Genomic DNA, 22,990 nt, shown 5'->3' on the forward strand with positions numbered 1-22,990 from the left:
GGCACATGCTTTTATACAAATATCAATGCAAAATAGTTTAGCTGGCTTGAAGGGGGAAAAAGTATTTAGGAAGCATGTGCACAGACATCTATCATCAGGATAGAATGTAAAGTGTGCAGCCTTCTACAACAGGTTGGAAACGTGCTGTGTTTCATGTTTTCTTTAAAAACTTAAAGTGATCTATTAAGCTAAACATTCAATAAGAAGAAGTGTACACAGAAAATTTCTAAATCTTTACTTGAGAGCTTGTAACATTACATTACAGTTACAGCATTTATTAGTGGACTTTAATTTCCTTAGTCTGGAATTTAAATCTGAATCAATTCCCTGATCTGATTTACCACATGGCCCCAGAAAAAATTATACTGCCCCAGTCAAGGTGGTGGCACAGGACTGAAAATAAGAAGTCAGATGGGGGTATATGATCTGTGGGCCATTTTTGATGCCAAGAAAAATGTCCATGCAGCCATAGTCTAGATGGTTCCTTGCCTGAAATGTCTTCTATATAAGAGGTAGGGAGGCAAATTTTGTTTTCTAGATTACCATCAAATTTGCTGAGGGAGCAGATTTTTCAGACACCTGCTGATCATGTGTATGACAGGGTGAGATTCTCTGCTTAAACCAGGTGCTGGAAGGCTGCTTCCCTGCTCCCTCCTCTCATTCACTCTCTGTGGTAGCAGTTGCCTGCACAACCTGGGGGCTGCTGGCACAGAAGGAGAATTGTAAAATTCAGTACAGCCATGAGCTCTCATAACTCCCTAGTAAATCTTTTTCTGCTGTTTCCTTGGGAATGGAAACTGAGGAAGGAGGCAGTTACATACCTATCGTGCTGAGAACTGGGTGCATCACCTCCTGGGTGCAAATGTTGCCTGCTGTTTGGAGCATTGCAACTCTTTTGCTGTTACTTATTATTTAAATTCTAAAGTCACTCTTTAGATTGCCCTTTGAGAATTACACCTTGATGCTGGGCAGGTCAAGAGGAAGAGGAGGAAGGGATAATTGCTCATGTTTACTCTTGCTGTCTGGCTGTCAAAATATGTGTAAGAATGAACTGGCATAGCTGCCCCATGGGTTTCTGTTGCTAAGTGCATCCAGACCAAAAATGTGTAGAATAGCATACAGTTTTCCTTATTCTTATGTCTTTTTGGAGGGCTTTTATAATCTTGCTGTCATTCATAATTTTCATTATTAACATCTGTTACATGCAGAGAAATCTGAGAGCAGCAACAGTGAAGTCTATCTGTAAGGAAAGCCAAGATGCTCTTAACTTAAGATGAAGGCAGGACAGATTATGAGGAAGGGCAATATATTTTGTCAGTCCAATTGATACAGCTGGAAAAAACAAACTGACTTAATAATTTCTGTCAACAGAAACACTACTTAGTGTGATTTAAATAAATTTACAGCTATGAGAAACAAACAGAGTCCCCTGTTGAGGAAAACTGTGGCATCATATACACATCCCTGCCTAGTCTCAAAGATGATGAGGGGTATTTAGGAAAGAAATCTTTATGATAATAAGGTAAGTGATGACCTAACCTCCACTTACTGGTGCAGCTTTGCTCATATGGGCTTCATTAGTTCTTCAGTGGTGAGAAGTCTTGAGTTTTATTTCTGTAAGAGGAGTTTTGAGGGAGTTCTCTTAGATTTCTACTTGGTGTAATACACCAGTGTACATCAACCACTCATACTTACATACAATAGGTGTTAGGTAATCAACATAGTTGTCATTCTTTTAACTTAAATGAAATCACAGTGTTTACAGGCTGGTCTTTCCTTCAGTTTGCTCATAAAGGGAATTTGCAGTATCTTGAGCTTGAGCAGACTGTCTCAGTCTTTCACACGAGTTTTCTTAGCTTTCTAGACATGTTTATCTACATAGGCTTAAAGGAAAGTGGTTTTAACCACCTCGGCCCATAGTTGTGAGCAAATACTCAGTATTTGAGGCTATTCTAGAACTGAAATCATATAATAAAAGAGAACGATAAGACAATGATAAAACTACTTCTAATCTAAAAAGTAAGCAAGAAAGCTCAAAGCTCTGAGATTTCTTTCAGAGTCTTCCATCCATTTCAATGTTTAAACACAGCAAAAATGCACAAGCCTTTTTTTTTCTTTCTTTTTTCTTTCTTTTTTTCTTCTTTTCCTTTTTCTTTCTTTTTTTTTTTTTCTTTTTTCTTTTTTCCTTGCTTTCTGTTTTGCAAGTCAACTTTAATAAATACATAGGGAAAGGTGGGGGTGTGCAGGGGAGGCAACACAGGCTGAATGCCAGCTTTTTTTCTCCCACGTCTCATAATCCAGAGCACTTAAATCAGTTAAGTGAGGGGTAGCAGGACTCTTCTGTGTTATTGGATGCTCCTAGTCTAGCTTCCTTGAAAATGTACTTCCCAAACAGTCCCAGCTGTTCCAGGAATGCAATTTAACCATTGTTGTTCATAGTTCAGTCATTCTGACTGAAGATTTATGCACTGACATTACAATGATTGAATACCAGAAGTTAGATGAAGTTTCTATCTGGTCTCTCACTTGGATTAGACTCTCCCTCCTTTCTAAGCAGAATGACACGGTACTATATTCTGTGCTATAGAAGTCATAAGATTGCCAATTTAAAAACAACATTTCCATTGCAGAGGTAATTTTTTGCTGGTTGCTGTTCAAGGCAGCTAACAAGAAAGCTCAGGTATGTGGAACCATAGGGAAGATGAGGCTTAGAGAATAGATGCTAGTCTCCTATTTTAGTGTCTTGGATAAGATTTCTGAACTGTTTCTCTTAATGATAATAGATTTCAGTCTGTGTTTAAATCTAATTTTGAGAGTTCCTAACAGTAAGTTTCTTTTACTGACATAATTTATCGATGCATTAATGCACTGACGGTGCCACACTTCAGATCCTGATTAGAGCTGATGCACAGTATAGACTTGCAGAGCTAATAACCTCTGAATGCATACCACAGACTGGGGTACCTAAGTGGGAGGGGGAAAAAAAAAAGTTAATTTATTTTTCAGGACATACTGCCCTAGAGGGACTGCTTTGGAGTCTTCTAGTTACTTGCTGTTGATACTTAGAGCTCACTTCCAAGCAGAATTACTGAGCCTGTCACCACCTTTAAACTGTTGATTGATTAGAGTGTGCCAAAAAGTTCTGGGCTTCCATAAAAACCACAAAGATTTTTTGTTTCTGTAGGTTGCTACAGCTCCCATGACTTGAAATATGTCAGCAATCTTTATTTGTTCATTAGTCTGTATTAGAGATTCATAGGTCATGGAATGGTTTGGGTTGGAAGGGACCTTAAAGATCATCCAGTTCCAAGCCTTCTGCATGGGTGGGGACACCTCCCACCAGACCAGTTTGCTCAGAGCCCCATCCAGCCTGGCCTTGAACACTTCCAGGGAGGGAGCATCCACTGGGCAACCTGTGCCAGTGTCTCACCACCCTCACACTAGAGAATTTCTTCCTAATGTATAGCCTAAATCTCCCCTCTTCCAGTTTAAAGCCATTACTCCTTGTCCCATCACTCAACGCCCTTGTAAAAAGTCCCCCCCCAATCTTTCCTGTAGGCCCCTTCAGGAACTGCAAGTCTGCTGTAAGATCTGCTCAGAGCCTTCTTTTCTCGAGGCTGAACAAGCCCTACACTCTTTGCCTGTCCTTGTAGGAGAGGTGCTCCAGCCCTCCTCTTAACTTGCTCCAACAGCTGCATGTCCTTTTTGAGTTGGGTGCTCCAGATGGGAGCACTCTCTAACAAGAGTGGAGCACAGGGGGAGAATCACCTTCCTTGGCATGGGCCCACCTCTCAAGCCTGCCAGGGTCCCTCTGGATAGCCTCCCTTCCCTCCATTGTGTTGGCCACACCACACAGCCTGGTGTCACTTGCAAACTTGCTGAGTGTGCCCTTAATCCCAGCATCCATGCCAACAGCAAGGATACTAAACAGCACCAGAACCAATACCAGCCCCTGAGGAATGCCACTCATTACTGCTCTCAATTTGGACATCAAGCCATTGACCATAGTTCTTCGATTGCAACCATCCAACCAATTCCTTATCCACTGAGTGGTCCCATCTGTCAACTCCGTGTCTCTCCCATTTATAGACCAGGATATTATGCAAGGACAGTGTCGAACACTTTGAAATTGTGGCATAACAAAAGGCTTTCCCGCTAGGATAATCATATGTGTCTGTACATGTCTAGGTTGGATGGATTAATATGTACATTATTTCAGGGTAAAAGAACTGTCATGGCCTAGGTGCTGCTGCAGTGTTTCCCCAGCTGTCCCAGTGCTACTATCCATGCACAGCATGGGTGCCAATGGAGAGTTTCTCTCTTCTCCCCAAGGCAGGCACTTTCCCAAAAGGGTTGGTATGGAGACCAAGAGCAAATATCTTTACAGTGTGGGCTGAGCCTCATGCAGCTCACTCACTCTCCCCTGTCCATTTCCAGGAAAGGAGGGCTTCATCCAAAAGCCCATCTTCCCAAACTGTTTTTGCTGAGCACAATTATATGCATTTGGGATATCTCTTTGGTTCAGCTGAGTTCAGCTGTCCTGCTGGCAATGTCTTCTTCCAGCTTCTTGTGCACCCTCAGCCTGTTCACTGGCAGGGCAGCATGAGAAACAGGAGGGGGGGAAAAATAAAAAAGGAAAAAAGCCGTGATGTTGTGCAAACACTGCTCAGCAGTAGCTAAACATCCCTGTGTTATCAATACTGTTTTGGTCACAAATCCAAAACAAAGCACCATACAAGCTACTTATAAAGAAAATTAACTCCATCACAACCAAAATCAGTACACTTAGGATAGTTCACTGCAGAAACAACCTATCGTGGGGTTTGTGCCATATTTAGGTATCCATTCATTAAAATGTAATTTTTGTAGTTAAGAGTACTTTGTACAAACCTATTGGGAGCAGGAAATATGCAACCCAAAAATAAACTTTAGTTAGTTATTGGCACTAACACCAGCAGCTAACAACCAAACAAAACACAGATTTTCTGTTCTGAAGAGCTTGAAGCCAGAAATGTTTCCTAAGGAAGCATCAGCCAAATCACCATTACCTTGTGTTGTTGGTCTGGAGCCCAGCTGTCTTTGTCCTTTATTTAACTACAGGAAGACAACTGAAGTGAGGAGTCCCCATTCTCCACTTCTACTGACTTTTTTTATTCCTTCACACAAGAAAAATATCTTTGTATGAAATGTAAAGGGCTGCTAGAGCAACTGTCCCTCCAGGGGACAGAGAGACTTACTTCGAAGTGGAAACTAGTATCTGGCATAAGGGAAAGTACCCATTAGTTATGAGCAGCATTTGTGCATTTAAAATTAATTATTAGGTAGGTACAGTCATAGCAGGTAGTCCTGATGTGGTGCAGGGAAACCTATACACTGCTGCATGACACATGTGAAAGAAATTCTGTGCAAGAGTTATTTTTAAATTGCAACCCTGTATTGCTGTTATGCTTGTGAATCTCCATTTCTCCTTAACTGAACTGCATGTTGTATCTTACCTGTGTGCAAACAAGACAGGTTAGGGGGATCATCAAGGGAAGTAAGCAAGAGATGAGAAGCAACATCCTCTCAAGAGGAGCACAGGAGGCATTAGGAGACCTTTGCTCTTTTCTTTTATGCTAGGAACCTGCTGGGCAAATTTAAACATCTCAGTGTCTCAGGTTTTGTTTAAAACTGAGCCAGAATACTGTAAAGCATTGTGTACAGTTCAGTAGAGGTCTGTAAAGCTCTGTGAAGTTTAAATGCTAGTATTTCATTATAATATTATCCTAAAAATATAACTGGGGTGCAGATTGCTTTGTAAACTTTTTTTTTTACTGGAGTTCAGAAAGGCTGCAAGCTTTCTGGTTTGTGTGTTAAGACTTCAACAAGGCACTTGAGCATGCACCTGAAATTAAGCATGTGCATTAGTCCTTCTCTGAATACACAAAGCTATTAATTAGGGCTTGTAGCAAGACTGATTGCCAGAAGTATGAATAGAATGTGCTTGTGGAAGGGGAAACCCTGCTTTTCAAGCTCATACACATATCCTGTTGTTCAAAATTAATAAATAAAAACCCTCCAGTTAGTCATGCACTAGTGTGACCTTCCATCTGAATCCCTTGATATGCATAACACTTAAGTAGGTTATGATCAATACTGCTTAGTGCAGTAAGTGAATGTAATGATGCTAAAGAACCATTTCTTTCTAATTATCAGGTTCTCCAGCCCTGCCCAGCAACATGGTATATTTTGGAAGCTCTCAGGATGATGAGGATGAAGAAGAGGAGGAGGAGGAGACAGAGGACACAAAAACAGCCACAAATAATGCTTCATCATCATGCCAGTCAACCCCCAGGAAAGGGAAAACGCATAAACAAGTACCAAATGGGCAAGGTAGGTCCTAAATAGTCCTGTTGTCCTGCATTGACTAGTAAAGGAATTTGTGTACTAAGTGTAGTTAATCTTTTTCTGGGTTGGAGTGAAAAAAGAGACATAATGGGAAAATGGACAGAGATGTAGTGTTAGCATCTTCTACTTTAACCTATTTCTCCTGAGAATCTGAACTCTGTGGCAGAACTGGAATTGTACACACACAGGTGTTACATGCACACGCATATATGTCTAGACACAGTCACTGGTTTTCTGGCTTTTTTAGAGTGCTGTTTGATCTAGAATTGCTTTATTTTATCAAAGTTAAATATAAGCATTCCTAAGTGTTATCAAAATGCATGATGGGCACCACTTGATTTCTCACATGCAATATTGATACCACGATTGCAGTAGCTTAAGATTCTGCAGTCTTGTTGTTGATTGAAAGATTATACAGGAGCAGCTTGTTCAAGTCAGTTATTTCTTTGCAAATCAACAAGAGGTGCATTCATCACACAGTATTTTTATCAGAACATCTCTGTGCCTTACATATCTTGGTAAGTGAATCTGTGCATGCTGCCAACATCACCCAGTGTAAAATGGAAGACTTAAAAGCCATGGTGGAAAATTTCTGAGCCTGTTGTAGTGCTCTACTGCTGAAGTCCTGTGTGATGTGGTTCTCCCTCCAGCAAGAGCTCTTGTATCCTAACAGCTCTGTGCCCTATCTGCCTGAGATAATTTCAAAAGGGAGCCTGTGCTCTCCTTTCCCTTCCACAGTATTAGTTAACCATCAAAATCTTTCCTTCTGGTGGCTGCCCATTCTGCTCTCCTGCTCTTAGGAGGAAGAATTAAGAGGCAAGTCTCTCTACAGCATGCTTCTGAGAAATAGCTGTGATGTGTGCCAGATTTTTTTGTTCTTCCATACTACTTTTTGCTCTAAGGAAGAGATTGGTGTATACCAGTTACTGTGCTGGTCCCCATATCTGCTCTTCAAAAGGGACTTTTCTGTAAAGGACAACTTTTGTTACTAAAATCATTTTTAATTACTATATCTGAAGCTGGGTTTTATTGCACACTCAAGCTCTCTGTGAACCATTTGTGGAGAGGTGCAAAAGGATGTTATGCCTAATAGCACAGGCAAACTGTCAGCTGTGAGCAGGAGCTTTAACACTGTAAAAGCTATGGATCAAACTTAGCACTTGGTTTCTAAATAAACCCCCCAAAATAGGAGGCACAAGACACTGCATATGGAAAATGAGATTGCATGTAACAGAACTGCTGCCTTAGAGTTTTTAATGTAATACATCATTACAAAAGGAGCGATCATGTTCCTTGAGAATGTCCCAGATGGCAGCCACTTCGAAATTAGCTCAAAACCAGAGACACCTGAAATCTTAATTGGGGGTAAGTAAAGGCAAATTTAATGAGCCATCTAATGGCTTCATAATCTTTATCAATATAGTTCAGAGTGAGCATAAATGAAGCTGCTGCTTTAATAGATCTGCAAAAGACCTTTATAAAATATGTGAGATAATGTGAGATGTTTTGACAAAGGTGATGAAACAGGAATTCCCAGAGAAAGCAGCTGCTTCTTCTTCGTCATTGTAATTTCTGTTTTTCTTTTTTCCTTTTTTTTTTCTTCTTTAAATTAAAATTTCCTTACCCAGGAGTATTACCATTTTTCAGTGTCTGTTATTTTGGTTGACAGCCAATAGTATTTTTGTTTCTTGTGAATAAGGTTGGTTCTAGTTCATGTGTGTCTGTTTTAAATGAGACCACACACAAAGTCAGACCAGGGATGGGAGCACCAAATGAACTTAATCTAGCGTGAGAGACTATTTTTAATGAATTGGAAGTCTTTTGTTTTTAATATACAATGTGTAGTCAAGCACTTTAAACCTGAAAATGCAAAGCATTTGCTATGACATATAACAACAAAGGTTCAGAGCTTGATGCATGTCATTAGACAGTATCAAATGATTGCTTTTTACTGAATGGGGGACCAAACAATTTTCCTGAGTGGAGTCATTTGTCAATATCCTCTTCTGATGCCAATATGGGGCATTATTAGGGTTGACCACCACAATTTCTTAAAACTTTGAACCACCTTTTGGACATCTGACTCAATCAAAAATGCTGAAGTATGAATATGAACCACATGTAACGTGGCATAGCTTGCTGCATGAAATGAAGTAAGTAGCTCAACTGACTTGTCACTTTCCAACATTAGTGCTTAATTAAAGCATCGGATTATTACCTCTGCCTTTTCATCTTTCTTTCGTGGCAATTCACATATCCAACTGTTAAAAGCAAAGTAAAATGTTTGGCAGAAGTGTTTATCCCCCGCAATCATGGGAGTGTGGATCAGGGACGTGTAGTGAACGTGCAAGTCTTTCCTTCGTGCATTATCTTAGTGCAGGCAGCAATAGTCTTGTGGTTAAACCGTTTCTGAGATATTGCTGTGGTTGCCACAAGGGAAAATGGCAGAGTCGTGCTCTTTAAAATTGGTTTCATGTCATTGCCAAATTTCAGCTGATTAGACCAGGTCTGACGTATGTTAAGATATGTTAGCCATAGATAAAGGCTTGGATGTCATTGGTGCTTTGTGCCTTGGTTAGAAATTACTATTAGTTCTGGTCACGTGGGATATTCTGCATGAACTCTTCCCATAACTGTCTTTTTTATAACATGCTTAAATTTACAGTGAACAATTCTCACTGAAGGGATATACTGTCTAAAGACTTCCATTTTTTTGTTTCTAAGAGAACTGTTCTCTTGTAATAGAGAGTAAAATTTGTGAATGATTGTTACTTGTTTATTCATTAAGGTATGCTCTCAAAGTACATGTCATAGATTATTCAGGTCAGAGAAGACCCCAGGAGGTCATCTAGTCTTAACCTCTACCATAAAATACCATTAATAACTTTCCTGAAAAGTTCAGCAATAACATTGGCTGAGGTTTGTGCTTTTAATTATGTATGTCTTTTGAGGAGGGGGAGATGTGAGAAGCTTTCTAAAACTTATTGTGGAAACTCATGGTTCTAATCATAATGATTTTAATTGAGTTAGGATTTATAGTGGGGTTAAAATGATGATGGGTCAGAAACTAATCAACTAAATCATTTGGTCTCCATGTAGCTACTGACTTCAGAAGAATATTTTTCCAGCTAAGAAATGATACGAACATTTAGTTGGGATAGAGTAATCCCCCTTGCTGTTTCAGTCAGGATTTCATCTTTTTAAAGCACAAAGCTTCCTTTTAACTTAAGATCTTCTAAGTGTGTTTGTGATGAATTTCAAAATTAACATATGGAAAATCAGGGATGATGGGGTGTGGAATATTGCAGCAGAGATAGCAGTGGCTTGGACAACTGTGTTGTAATTGCAGACTTGTTACTGGCTTTTTTTTTTCTTTTTTTAATTGGGGTTGTAGGAATTTTTGGCATTTAGATTCAGAACACTCAGCCATGGGATGCCTGCATGCTGCTTAGATCAACATGTGTATTTTCCAGCCTGCATTTTGTACGCATCTCAAATGACCATCACTCCATCTGAGACTATTACATGGCTTTGAACACAAGGAATTCCATGGAAGAAGCAGGCAGGAACGTTGGCTTTAACAACGTGGTTTTTCTTCAGTGTAGCTGCCAGGTGTGGGGAGAAACTTCTCGGCCTTGGTCTGAATGACAGGGCATCTGGCCAGCACCGAGGAGGAGATGGAGAGACATTGATCTATTAGAAAATAAACCTTATGCAAAGGGAGGGAGAGTCATCAGCTGCTGCAGGCTGACGTGCAGGGAAAGCAGGTTCTCCACAAGTGAGCTGTACTCTTCTTCCCTGGGGGACAGGAAGGTACCAAGACTAAATTACATCTCCCTGCTGCTCAGAGGAAATTCCAAGTTGTAGGTAAGTGGGTAGGCTTAGGTGTCCGTTTCTTCAAAATTAATTCTTTGAATTCCTCACAACTAAATAAATCCTACTTTGATTTCAGTCTGTGGCACAATGGAAGGTTTTTCTCTGCAGGCTTCTGAAGGAAAACTTTTGCAGGTGCCAAATGTTTTGTTAGGCTGGGATGGGGAGCTGGAAGATGCAGTTAGGGTGTTGCTGGGTTATCAGTCCCATCACAAGACCAAAAGGAGATTACTCTACTCAAAAGGGCCTGTGGGAAGAGGACTCAGAAGGAGCAGTGTACACAGCTACAGTTGCGTAGACAACACACAGCAGGCTGCAATTCCTCTAATGATGGTTGGCTACTTTCCTCAAAAATGGTGATTGCAAAATTTAGGCATTGCTCACACCAGCACAGCACTTCAAATGTGGAGAGAAGTGCACATCTGGGCCAGCATGCCTGGGAATGTTACGTTTGTCTTTGGATGCCTGAGATGGACAATTAAGTTATAATTTACATTTTGGAGCACAGAGTTAGCCATCATTATTTATGACCAGAGTTTTTCATGAATGGGGGGGTGTCTTGTTTCCTTAGCTGGAGCAAACCAGCTTCATTGTGCCAAAAAACTTCTGGTTCAGAAAGGGTTACTGGACTGCGCCGTGTTTTGTTAACACGGTCAGATAAAAACTGCTCTGCTTGGCTTTTGCCTGAAATGAGCAGGGGAGAAAATTGTATAAACGCCTTTTTCTTAGAGCTCAAGTTTCAAAACAGATCTGGCAGTAGCAGTAGTGTGTAGTAAGCAGCCATCACTAGAAATGCTATACTCCTCTTCAGCGCTGTCTTCCTCGCTCACCAGAAGTAGAGGTGGTTTTGCTTCTCAGTTTGCAATGGATAATTTAGCAGAGTAATTTCCTTACATGTGTAGCAACAAAGATCGTAGGCAGTTGTTTTTTTTTTTTTTTCCCTCATTTCAGGAGTGAATTCAATGCAGTGTATGTATACCTTGGGCTTAAATGGCCTATCTTCTACATACATTGCTGTTGGGGTGTATTGTAGGAACATTCTGATTTGTGATTGCAATTTTTTATTTAGTTTGACATTTGTGGATGTGTGAATATAAGAGTCTTAGGCTCATGCATCTTTTGCTAGTGAAATTAATCTTGTAGAGGTAAACATCTAGAAGAAAAGTACTTTTTGCATCCAGCTAAACTGCAGAATGACAACATTTCAGGCAGAATGTTACAATAGTTAATGGCTAGGCAATTATTTTGATGATTTACAGCCTTTTGTTGGAAGACCATGGAACCAGTAATTGTTGCAATAAACATTTTTGCACATTTAATTTTTCTGCAAAAATATGTAACATGAAAATTACCCCTTTTGCTGTAATTTACATATTTAAATATGCAAATCAGGCACAACACATTTGGGCATTTGCTGATTTTCAGTAGCTAAATGTATGACCTGTGGAGAAGAATAGGGGAGCTGGAAGTTGCTCAAAAAATTAGAATTGTTATCCTGGTGAGAGACTCGTGCTAACAGATAGACACTTCTTGTACAGACTTGCTGCTTAGTGAGTGACCCTTTGGATGTTTGTGTCATAATGGTTAGGTGAGAGTAATGAATTTGTGCTAAGATGAGGCATTTGGTATTGAATTTTTGCAAACACTGGCATGGTGTCTGATACCAATAATGCTCTTTTCAGTGGCCCAATATATTCCTGTGCTCATAGGGTTTGATCTGTGTTGCTGATAGTGTCAAAAATAAATTCAGTGTTGTCTGCCAGTTCTCCTGTTTGACTTCTGTTAGCATGCAGCAATGGAAATTTTGTTGCCGAGTTGGCCACCAACAAATTGCAGTCTTGTGTTAGGGCTGAAGAAGTGAAGAAACAGCAGTACCACACATTTTCATATGAAGTTGTCGTGTCTTTTTCTCCTGAAGTATGCCTTTGCCACTGACCCTGAGTAGGCAGGTTGTGTTTGAGGGCTCCATAAGACAACTTCTGTCTCTAGAAATGATTTATAGAAGTCTGAACATAGCCAACACTTAAGGAAAACAATCGGCAGTATTGAAATACTCTGTTTTATGGAAGTAGATTATTGTTTTAGTTCCTCTGGGAGAGGAAAAGAATTATTACCTGGGTCCTTAAGGGCAGTTTGAGAGCCACATAAATGCTTTCGCAATGACTTAAAACTGAGTTAATGTGAACAAGAATGTTTTTGTAAAGTAACGGATATTCAATGCCAGAAAGTTGATTAATGTTACATCTCTTCCCAAACATGATCTATGCAATAACATGAGCTTTGCGTTGGAATAGCTGGCTTGGGTTCCCAGCATTGGCAAGGTTCCTTTTTCCTCCTAAAAACAAAACTTCTCCCTTTCACTCGTATCTTCCCTCTTTGTTTTGGATAGCTTTATGAATACGAAATCAGTTGCTTTATGCTGCATGGGGGCTGCAGCACAAGGCATATGTGTACATGTATGGCCTATGCCTTCATTTTCCAGATGCTTGCATAAAGCAGAAGGGTTCATACATCAGTACGCTAATGTTCCTGCAACAGACTCCTCTGTTATCTCAAGTACTAAGCAGACCTGGTGCAGGAATAATCTCCAGGATGGCTTGGGAGAGAAAGCTTTACCCATGGAGTCAGCAGCTGGCTGAACCCAGTCCAGCAATTCTGCTGCTTAAGCAGTGAAAGCCTGCCTATTGTACGTATTATAAATTGGCATCTGGATGGCTGGCTGCATGTATCCTATAAAATGTTTGCGTGCAAATTAATTTGTAGGAATACTTCAGAAAATTGCTGAAAACACAATAAATGTTTATTGCCCACCACAGTGTCAATTCCTGTCGTAAACGCTTAGTTAATCTGTAGTAATTGAGCACATCTGTGGCTTTACTTGATCAAAATATGTTTTTAGCCATTATTATAGCTGCTCCTAGTACACACACGATTTACACAGTTTGCATTGGTTTGTGTAGGGATTCTTTAACATGGTTTCAAATGAGATACCTCTAAGTCCCTGTGTGGGATCGTGGGTGAATATTGGTGCCTGGGGTCCAGTTCCCCTGATGCAGAGAGCACTGTGGTGCATCTGTGGGGATCATGCCTGCCATAAGGTTTTGCTCTGCTGCCATAAATTATATCAGTGGTTTAAAAATCCCAAGTGCTTGTGAGTTTTGGATATAGTGGTTCAGTTTCTTTGCGTTTGATCATTACTTCTACCCAGAAGACCCACAAGAATTTCCCTCTGGGATTCCTATTGTTTCAGCTTAATAATAATAATAATTGCTTTGGAAGATGCAGCATTTTGAGAATGAGTATTCAGGTAGATAATGGAGAAAAGGATATCAATTTATTCTGTTTGAAGTGTCTGAACACTAATAATTTACTTGCACTTTTAATTATTTGTTAGCAGTGCTCTTGCCTTTAACTAAAGGAAATATCGAGCTGATTAAAGTAGCATAAAATAATCATAATTCAAGACTAGAAGATTTCTGGTTTATGAACTCATAACTCGTGAGTTTCACCACTTGCAGGCTTTTTTTTTTTTGTCTTTTTGCTTTTTAATGAAATTATTGCTTCAAGGATGAAACTTACTACTTTAATGTGGAAGAACTGAGAGCAGAACTGGATATTAAGTGTGTCAGAGTTATGTCTAGTATGGTCTGAGACCATAGCTGGGACAAAATGCTGTATTTGGGCTTAGGAAAGCATAAAGTACACCTTTTCTGAATGCCTTATAAGTATTGAAGAGCTAGCAGACATGAAGGAGAGTGAAATCTCTTGCATAAGAAGAGGCAAAAGAATTAATAATTATTTTATTGCTAAATCATCAATTGGTCTCAGTAATATTTAACACCAGGTTTTGGAATTTTTATTGATTTCTTTCCTTTGAGGAGTGGGTGTTTCTCTCTAATTATCAGTTGTTCTTCAGCAATGAGATTTCTTGGGGATGCTTTTTATTTTTTCCTGGCAATTTCATCTTCACATGGAACTGCCTTGGTAGTTATTAGGGCCAGTGTTTAATCCTGTATTATGCTAAATAACTTATTTATTGTCTAAATAGTTTACTTCTCCATTTTTACTCAGATGGGAGCAAAATTATAGTCCAGGAGATTATTTTTTCCCACTTAAATGCTTGACTTGTGATAGTGTTATTGCAATTATTCAAGTTACTGTTTTGATACTTGTTTACATAGTGCCTTTGTGAATTTTGCAGAACTTAACTATTGCAGGAAGGTTTTTATACCTATCTGTCTGGTTATAACAGTATTCTAGATGCTGGAAGAAACAAACACTGATTTAACAGAAACTGATACCATCTACTGTTCAACAAGGGACAGCTTGACGAGGACTGGTTTGCATCTGTGTCGCTCCCTTTTCATTGTGTTTTCAGGCTGCTTTAAGCTTTTTAAGCTTTTCCTGTGAGACTGAACATTTTTTCTCTCCTGTTTCTCTCTTTCCCTTTTCAAAAATCTTCCAAATTAAGACAAAAGATAATTAGTCAGAGGGTAAAACTGGCAGGGTTCCCACGACACTTAAAATTAATGAGCTGTTGCATATAAAATATATCTTGTCTCGTGTTTGCTGGTTTTTTTGTTGTGTTTTTTTTTTTTTTTCAGTAAACCATAAAAATGCACAATTTGGCTTCTTGACTGTGTTTTCTGTTTTAGCAATTTTCGGTTTAAAAAGTGAAAACTGAATACAGAAAACTAATCTCTCTGACTGAATGTTTCTGTATATCAGTATATATGATTTGTTCCTTCCAAAGGAAAATATCACTCGCAGTGATGAAATCCATATTAACAAAGCTGCCATCAGTTGTTTCTGCTATGTCTTACTAAAAATAAATAGTCGTGCTTCTTGCATCTGTAGCACCTTCCATCTGATGTGAGAACTCCTTACAAAGGAGGATAAATGTATTGTCATGAAGGCAATTATTATCAGTTCCATCACTGGAAATGAGACATGCAGGTTACATGACTTCAACCAAAATCACAGAGAAATCCTCGGCTGGCTGGGGCAGCGCCAGTTGCTCCTGAGCTCAGTAGTGACAAAGCCACAGGGGAATTTGCAGTGACTTTGCTGCTGACAGCTCTTCTCTCCTTCTTACTCAATTTATGCAAGAGGAAAGGAAGGCAGGAGGAAGAGCAATCGCAATTTTTCATTTTTTACATAATCTCCTTCAACACTTGTAACTGACTGAATATGATGAGTGACCTGAATAGCAAATTCATTAAGAGCTTGCTGGAGTTCGGCTTTCAGAGGTGTGGTGGGGTGGTAGATAGATGGGTTGGGAAGGTTTGGAGGTAGGTGTCTACTCAAATGCAGCTTAATGCCCCTCTTCTGTCCAGCAGGATTGATGTTTGTTTATTATTACTCTATTATTACTCCTGCTACTACAGTAACACTAGGGTACATCTGTAGAGACAGCTAAGCTTCACAATAAAAATGTGTGTATCATAAATAGATCATGGTTAGTGACAAAAAGGGGACTTTCATTTAAGAAGAAAACAATAACTTAATTTTGTTAATGTTTCTATACATAAAAATACTGTGTGTAAAAGATATGATTTTCAGATACATGTCCTGTTAAATATTTTCCTAAACCATGTCAAAAAAGGCAGGGGTAAAAACACATGAGTAGATGAGTAGAAAAGGCAGGATGGCACTTGCCATTGTCGGTGTTGTATCACAAGTGTTGTGTGGGCTCTTGACAACTCATCACTGAAGAGGGGACGGTACTAACATAAATTCACTGCATTTTTTATTAACAAGGAAACAGAAATATAAATTATTTAACCTCAGCTTTTCATGTTTCCTTAAAACAAAACAGCAATGACTATTCTTAAAACATTCAGCAGAGGGACAGAAACAAAACTCTCTGAGGTAGACTTGGATACATTTGCATGCTATTTATTGTCCAGCAGATATGGTTTCTGTTCTGTGCTTTCTTATAACTTCTCTTCAGCAGAGGGCTAGAGCACTCAGCATAGGTCCCAGCATTACTTTATATGATATGTTCTAGAACAGTTTTATTGTGTTCCTTTTTTTTATTTGCATTTTGTTTGCTAGAGGCAAATTCCTGTCAGTTTGGCTTGGCAGTTTGGATATTGGTGGAAACAAAACATGCTTTTTTGTTGAATATAATTCTCTTGTTTTAATGTAAAAAAAATCTTATTTCTGGTTAGGTTATGTTTAGAATTGTTGCAGCAACAGAAAGTTAATTAAAACCACAATACGTGAAATAAACGGGTAAGCCTAAATTTAGGTAATATGCCTTGTATGTTTTCATTTGGATATTGAAGATAATGTGTGTTAACAAGCAAAGGAAATACTTTGTAGATCTGCTAATAATATGCAAAATAGTGCTTCAATTTCTGTATTGATTTTGCTTTAGGTGTAAGAAGACGTTCACTAAATAGCCAACACTGACAGCAAAGAAAATCGGGTTGTTTTGAATGAAGATTTTGATCTTGTCCATTTTCTTTTTTTTTTTTTTTAATAGTCTGATGTTTCTCTCTTCTCAGTTTTCAATGGGTCCAGCAAATCATCGAAGGAGAAAGAACCTGCTCAGAAACACAAAAGCAAAGAGGCCACACCAGGGAAGGAGAGGAACAGCGAAAATAAGGCTGAGATCCGAAAAGACCAGGCTGCTGCTAATCACCATCCTGCTACAAACACTGGCTCCTCTACGAAAGGGCTCACTGCTAACAACCACCACACTCTTCATAGATCGGCTCAGGACTTAAGGAAACAGGTAATGAATTGTACTTTACTGTGGACACATGGGAAATGCAGACTTTTAAGGTGCTAACTCTGTTTTTCACTTGCCGGGCATAGAGCAAACATGGAGATTCTTAAAAGCATGCTCTGGAAACAGCACGGAGTTGATTTCAGTGAAAGAGAGAAAAAAGGAAATAAGAAAAGTGGTTCATACATGGCATTTCAGTATGGTAAAGCATGCTTTACAAACCTGTCTTTCTATTATCCAGTGTATACATATGAAAAAGTTCACATTGCAGTTTATTAAACTGGCACTCTTGTTGACCCCTCTGCTAACAGTACCAAGGCTGGCAGCACATGGAAAAATGAACTCCTTTTGTGTGTGGCTGGATTGCTTGGGTCATGTTAGAGGCTCACTGGCACTACAGAGAAGCTGATGTTGCTCTTGGGTGTCTTGTGTTGCACATGGGCAACACAGACCGTGGCATCTGGGAAAAATGTTTTGCCTGATAAATCAAGAAGGTGCTCCAGGATATTGCCCACTTCACAGTGCATGTACCAGATGGAGAGAATTCAGAGTTTAGTCTAAACTGGTTGAAAGCTAGCAAAAAACTCAGCAAGAGGTTTGTCTCAGACTGATTTGTATTTTGGTATATTGGGAAGTTTAGCAGACCGGTCTTTTGGTGCTTGTTAGTGGCATTTGGGCAGGATGTGTCTCCATCTATTTTTGATACTTGGATTAAAAGGCTCCTAAAATAGAAACTGTTATTAAGTTTTTATAAGACTTTCAAGATCCCTGGTCAGTGTCCTTATTCAGGCTGGGGCTGGGTTAGCAGGGTGCCTATGCTAGGGCAGTGCAGTACAGAAAGCTTCCTACACTTACACCTTAATTTGTTTTTTCAGTGAATAATTCTCAAAAGGCTAATTGGAGGCATCTGTATTTACTAGCACCTAATGGTTTTTCTTCTAAGTAGGCTAGCCTGGACTTCAGTGGAGCTGGAATTGCCACCTTGTAGGGCCATCAAGGCCTTAAATGGTACCTCTTAGTCACATATTTGGAAATTAAAAATGACAAAAGGTGCCTTGCCAAAGGTATCTTTCAAGACCGGTGCTTCGGTGGTGTTTAACTTCTCTTGAAGTGCCTCCACTGGATTTCTGTTACCTTCTAAATAAAACTTGAGGTCTTGAAGGCTATCTGTGGTATATTTCTCTATACCTCTGTGAGACCTGCATTCTTTATTCCTTCTTGGCAATTTTTGCTCATGTAGAATGCCTACCTTTTGCATCTTTGCAGGCCTTTTTTTGTGACTACCAGCATTCTATGGTCCTTGCTGTGACACGCTCTGCCATGAGCTCTTCATGTTGAACAAATCTGCCAAAACTTGGATGATGGACCTCTTACTTTATTATTTTTACTATTCTTTTGCTATATTTATTACTTTATTATCACCAGAACACTTGTTTGAAGTGCTTTAAAGTTGTATCATCAAAGTAAGAATGGCTAAAATTCTTGTGAAAGTCAACTGTTGTCACTGGTGAAGGTAATTCTGAGAAGGGAAAAGACAGGTGTCTTTTGAACTTTGTTGACGATACAAGTGGGATTTGCTTTTTGGAGTATTAGATGTTTTCAATTGTGCTATGCAAAATGGAGAGAAATTCTAAAGCATTGAAATACAATCAACAGTCACACCTCACAGACACCTCACAGGGTGTCATCCTTCAGAAAATAAGGGGGCTGTAAGTTGGAATAATGGTTTTGAGGGTTGTTGTTGTTGTTTTTACAAAGAAGGCTAGTCATTTAATTCTTCTTCTGCAACTCACAGTACCATTAGTACTTTCTTACCAATTTTAATGAAAGTGTGCCTGTAACTGATCAAAGGTAGATTATGTATTTTTCCTCACAGAAGGACTTTGGTTCATGCAAAACCTTATACTTACAAGTTGTGTGACACTGCTGAATTTCCTGCCCTTTTTCTGAGGCAGGAAATTTTTCTTGTTTTGTCTTTGAGTATTTTCCAAAAGGAGAGTCGTTTTCCCAGAGTGCCAGCCATGTGTTTATCCTCCCTCCAGTATATTTTTTGCTCCTTGCTCATTTGCATTTCCATAGCTTATTTATGGGTTTGTTTTGTTCAGTCTTACAGAAAACAAAGGCAGAACACTAGAAATTACCAGAGATTTTATATTTTCCCTTCCCTTCCTTTTTCCTTCTCTTTCCTTTCCTCTTCCCAAATCCCCTACTTCAAAGTGGCTGTGGGCAAAGAAAATGTAGTTCAATGAGGCCCTCTCTTGGCCTGATATGGTAATTTAGCTCTGTGAAACTCATATCAACACAATTATTTTTGTGAATGAATTTGAGATTAGTTGCATAACTTGAATTAATGTTTGGGACCTAAACTGTTGCTGGTATTACTGTGGCTGTTGTCTTAACGAGTTGTTTGTTGGCTTTATTTTGTGTGTGTATGTGTCTTGTGTGTCTGGAGGATGGATCCTACCTGCTGTGCAGAGGTGTGTATGTAGACCGGTTCAAATTCAACAAAAAAATTGCTGCAAGACTGTGTGCTGGTCCCATTTACTATTTAAAAGACAACAAAATTTAAAATTTATTGTACCATCTTTTACTTCAAGGCAAGTGTTCAGTAAAGTGAAAAAAAGTGTCCTGAAGACAAGTGAATGTCAGCAAAACTGAGAAGATAGCTGAAAAGCAAAGATAAGGTGATTTATACCCTTAGTTTCACCTTTAGCTCAAGACCTTGGGTCATGTGAGACTAATGTCAATCACTTTACTACTATTTGAATTAAATTGACTTCTTTCTTATGTGCTCAGTGTAAGCACTGCCTCGGGATGGAGCTGTGGCATAGACCCCCATTTGATGAACCTGCGTACCTGGCAGTGTGGCCAATTTTTTAGGCTGATGCTGAGTGTGTATGTTTGGTTTGGGGGGAGACATATCAACAGTAGAAAGGTAAGAAAATGCCTACCCCAGTTTCTTGTTTCTTTTGGTTCCAATCATCTGATGGGTCCTCAGGGACAAATACAAACGAGGAACATGTAGGTGATGACTGACCAGCCAGACTTTGGCCCTTGTCAATGTGAAATCCTGAATCCACTTGTTGGTTTGATGGTGGGCTTATGACCACTTTGTTTTCCCACTTGTTCCCAGCAGAAAGACTGAAAATTGTTGCAACTGGAATGGTTGCAGCCGAGTACCATTTGAAGCATGGTCTGTTCTGGTCTATATAGTATTGCTGTATCTTAAACATTATGCTGTCCTCTCTGAAAACATTCAAGATACTTTTGGGCATTTGGGGATGGAAGAGGGAGAAGCATTTGAAAACCGTTGTGTTGGGTCTGCTCTAGAAAGGTGATGATCTCGAAGTTTCCAGCAGTGTTTCTTTCTTGTAATGTCTCTTTGGTTAGCAACCATAAACAAGCAAGTGAATTTCTTATTCCCAAAGCCAAGTGGTCTCTACGTCAGTCTATGTTCATCGCTGGAGTGATGAACATTGACATCTTCTCTTAAGTTTGAATAAAAAATCAAAATAGCGTGCTTGTAATCTAGGATCGGAGGTTAGATAGCCAAAGCTTATGTACCTCTTCAGTTCAAGATCCGGCCCTGAGAGATCTAAGCTTTTGTTGTCTGGAGGTATTCTACAACTCAAACCAGTTGTGATAAGTTGCTGCTTTCTTAATAATTCAGCTTTCCAGAGTTTTATATCTTGGCAGTTTTAAATCTGTCCTAAAGCTGATAGTGGTGATGATACGTTTTCCTTTGAAGAGGAGGAGCTGTGAAGATCTTGCCTTTCTCCATGAACACTTTTTCAATGGCTGTGTTTTGTTCTTAGGCCCTGTTTCACCACTCCTTCCTGAAGGAGTGGCCCTGATAGGCGTTCAGACTTCTGGTCACAACTTCTGAAAAAATCATAAGAAGTCTGGAGTGACAAGGTGCTTCCATACAGCCTGACTGCTCAATCTGAAGTGTTGTCTTGACTGTACCTGACAACACAGAGATACAGGCTGGACCTCCTTGAAACAAACCTTCTTGAAAACCTCTCCTAGAGGAGACTCCACAACACTGACTGACAGCATTTTCCTTTACTAATGGGCATGTTTTCCTAGTATTGCCTTAGATCATCGTTGTAGACAGTTAAAGGGTTGTGGAGTTTTTTCTCCCACTTTTCCTAATGAGAATAGAAAGAGCGTTTACTGTGTCTTCAGAGAAGCTCCGTATGCATTGGAAGATCATTACAGAGTTGTACCACAGGCATCTCTTTCAGACTAAGTAAGTCCAGCTCTTGTGGCTTTTCCATAAAGATAATTTTTTCCAAATACCTGAACACTTTGTACTCTTTTAAACTTGCTCCACTGTCTAAATTTTTTCCAGTGTTGGGTCAAGACCCTGCTTAAGGAAGCCTGTGCTCCTGTTTCTTAATAGGTCTTTTTGTACTACCATAAGGTTTTGCAGCTCACTGTGGTCCCCAAATGTTATTCCCCTCCTACATGTATTTAATTTGTCCCTCCTAAAAATAGCACTTCCACTTATTGTAGGAATGTTCTGAAATAAGTTTTTCAAGATTGCCTTTGATTTTGATGTTGTCTCCAGGGTGTTTATAGCCCCTTCCAGGTGTAAATGTCACTGGCAAATTTTATAATAATCCAAGTTACTGAAGGGAGTACTTGATTGAAGCGAGGCCAAGGCAGAAAGACACCTGAAATGCCCTCCCAGGATGGCAGTGAACTATGGTAACAATAACTTCTTTTGAGACTGACTTTATTTAGACTCCTGTGGAGCCACGTTAGAGTAATTATGTCTAGGACATGTCTCAGGAGCTTGTTTGATGGAATATTACGGGGGAAAGTAACTGGAGCCCTACAAAAGCAGAGGTGCTTCTTTACCTGCTCAGCCAGGTGTCTGTCAGAAGATAATTTAATTAACTTGATGTGTCGTTTTGGCAAAACTGTGGGTGGGGATTTTTTTTTTTTTTAATATTGCCTTATTATTGTTTGCATGCTTACAAATTAACTGCTTGTTGATTTGTTCAGAATGATTCTAGGGTTTGAAATTAGGTAGACTCTACCTGCCCTTACCTTATTTCCAGGAGCCATGTCCTAAGTCATCTAGGTACATTCTTGCTTACTGGACTTGCCTTCCTAGCCTAGCTCTTTTTCTGGAATTGGTTGTGTTATAGGTCTGGTAAGTATTCAGTTGGTGGTACTTTTGGTGAAAGCAAATACAGAAGAAGCACAAACACTTTAGCCAAACTGTTGTGTTTGTTTTCCTTCCTTGTGTGGTGGTTAATCTGTGTTGCTCTGTGTTGTCTTTGTATTTTTAAGGTGTTTATGAATTGTTTTGTGGTTTATGTCCTGGTAAACTGAAGTTTCTTAAGTTCCTTGGCCTTTCTGATTTTACCCATGCGTGCTTTTGCTGTTCCTGTATAGTCACACTTAAGCACATGATTATGTTTCTACTTTTTACTGTGATCCATTTAATTTTTCAGTCATTAGAGAACTTTGTGTCCTTTGAACTTTGTGTGATCCGTGCTTTGTGCCCTTCCTCTGAATAGGAATTACTTTTGTTTGCTTGTTTGGTTTGGGTTTTTTTGTTTGCCTTTTTAAATTTTTTTTCCTCCCCCCCGCGCCACCCTACCATCCCCCCGCCAAGATCTGGTCCTTTCTCTACTGTTGTTACATCTTGGAACTGAAAACTCATTTCATGATCCCTGTCACCCAGATTACCTTCCCCTTCCAGTTCTCAATCAATTCTTCTCTATTAGTTTGGATGAAATCTGCTATCGATGTTCCTGGCTATTTATGAAGCCAGAGATGTTCAGTACTTGTTCTGACCGCTGCAGGCAGGAGGCATTATCTCAGCAGCTCTCTCTCTATTTGTTGCTGCTCTGTGACATGAAAAAGTACTGCAAAAGTCAAACCCAGGCCTCGATTTCAAATGCAAAGCATTGCCTAAATGTCAAGGGAAGTGGGTAAATGTGTTCTGTTGGCAAGTGTTTGCTTTCCAGATGATAC

General features: G+C 39.5%; 1 protein-coding gene across 1 annotated transcript in view; it reads left to right on the forward strand.

Moving 5' to 3' along the window:
* The window catches only part of JARID2 (jumonji and AT-rich interaction domain containing 2), a 224,889-nt gene that overhangs the window by 167,548 nt on the left and 34,351 nt on the right, over positions 1-22,990 (forward strand). The window contains 2 exon segments of the mRNA XM_030444491.1: positions 6,196-6,372; positions 16,773-17,002. Of these exon segments, the coding sequence (XP_030300351.1) occupies positions 6,196-6,372; positions 16,773-17,002 (407 nt within the window).

The sequence above is a fragment of the Calypte anna genome, chromosome 2 (genome assembly GCF_003957555.1).
Source record: "Calypte anna isolate BGI_N300 chromosome 2, bCalAnn1_v1.p, whole genome shotgun sequence".
NCBI lineage: Eukaryota > Metazoa > Chordata > Aves > Apodiformes > Trochilidae > Calypte > Calypte anna.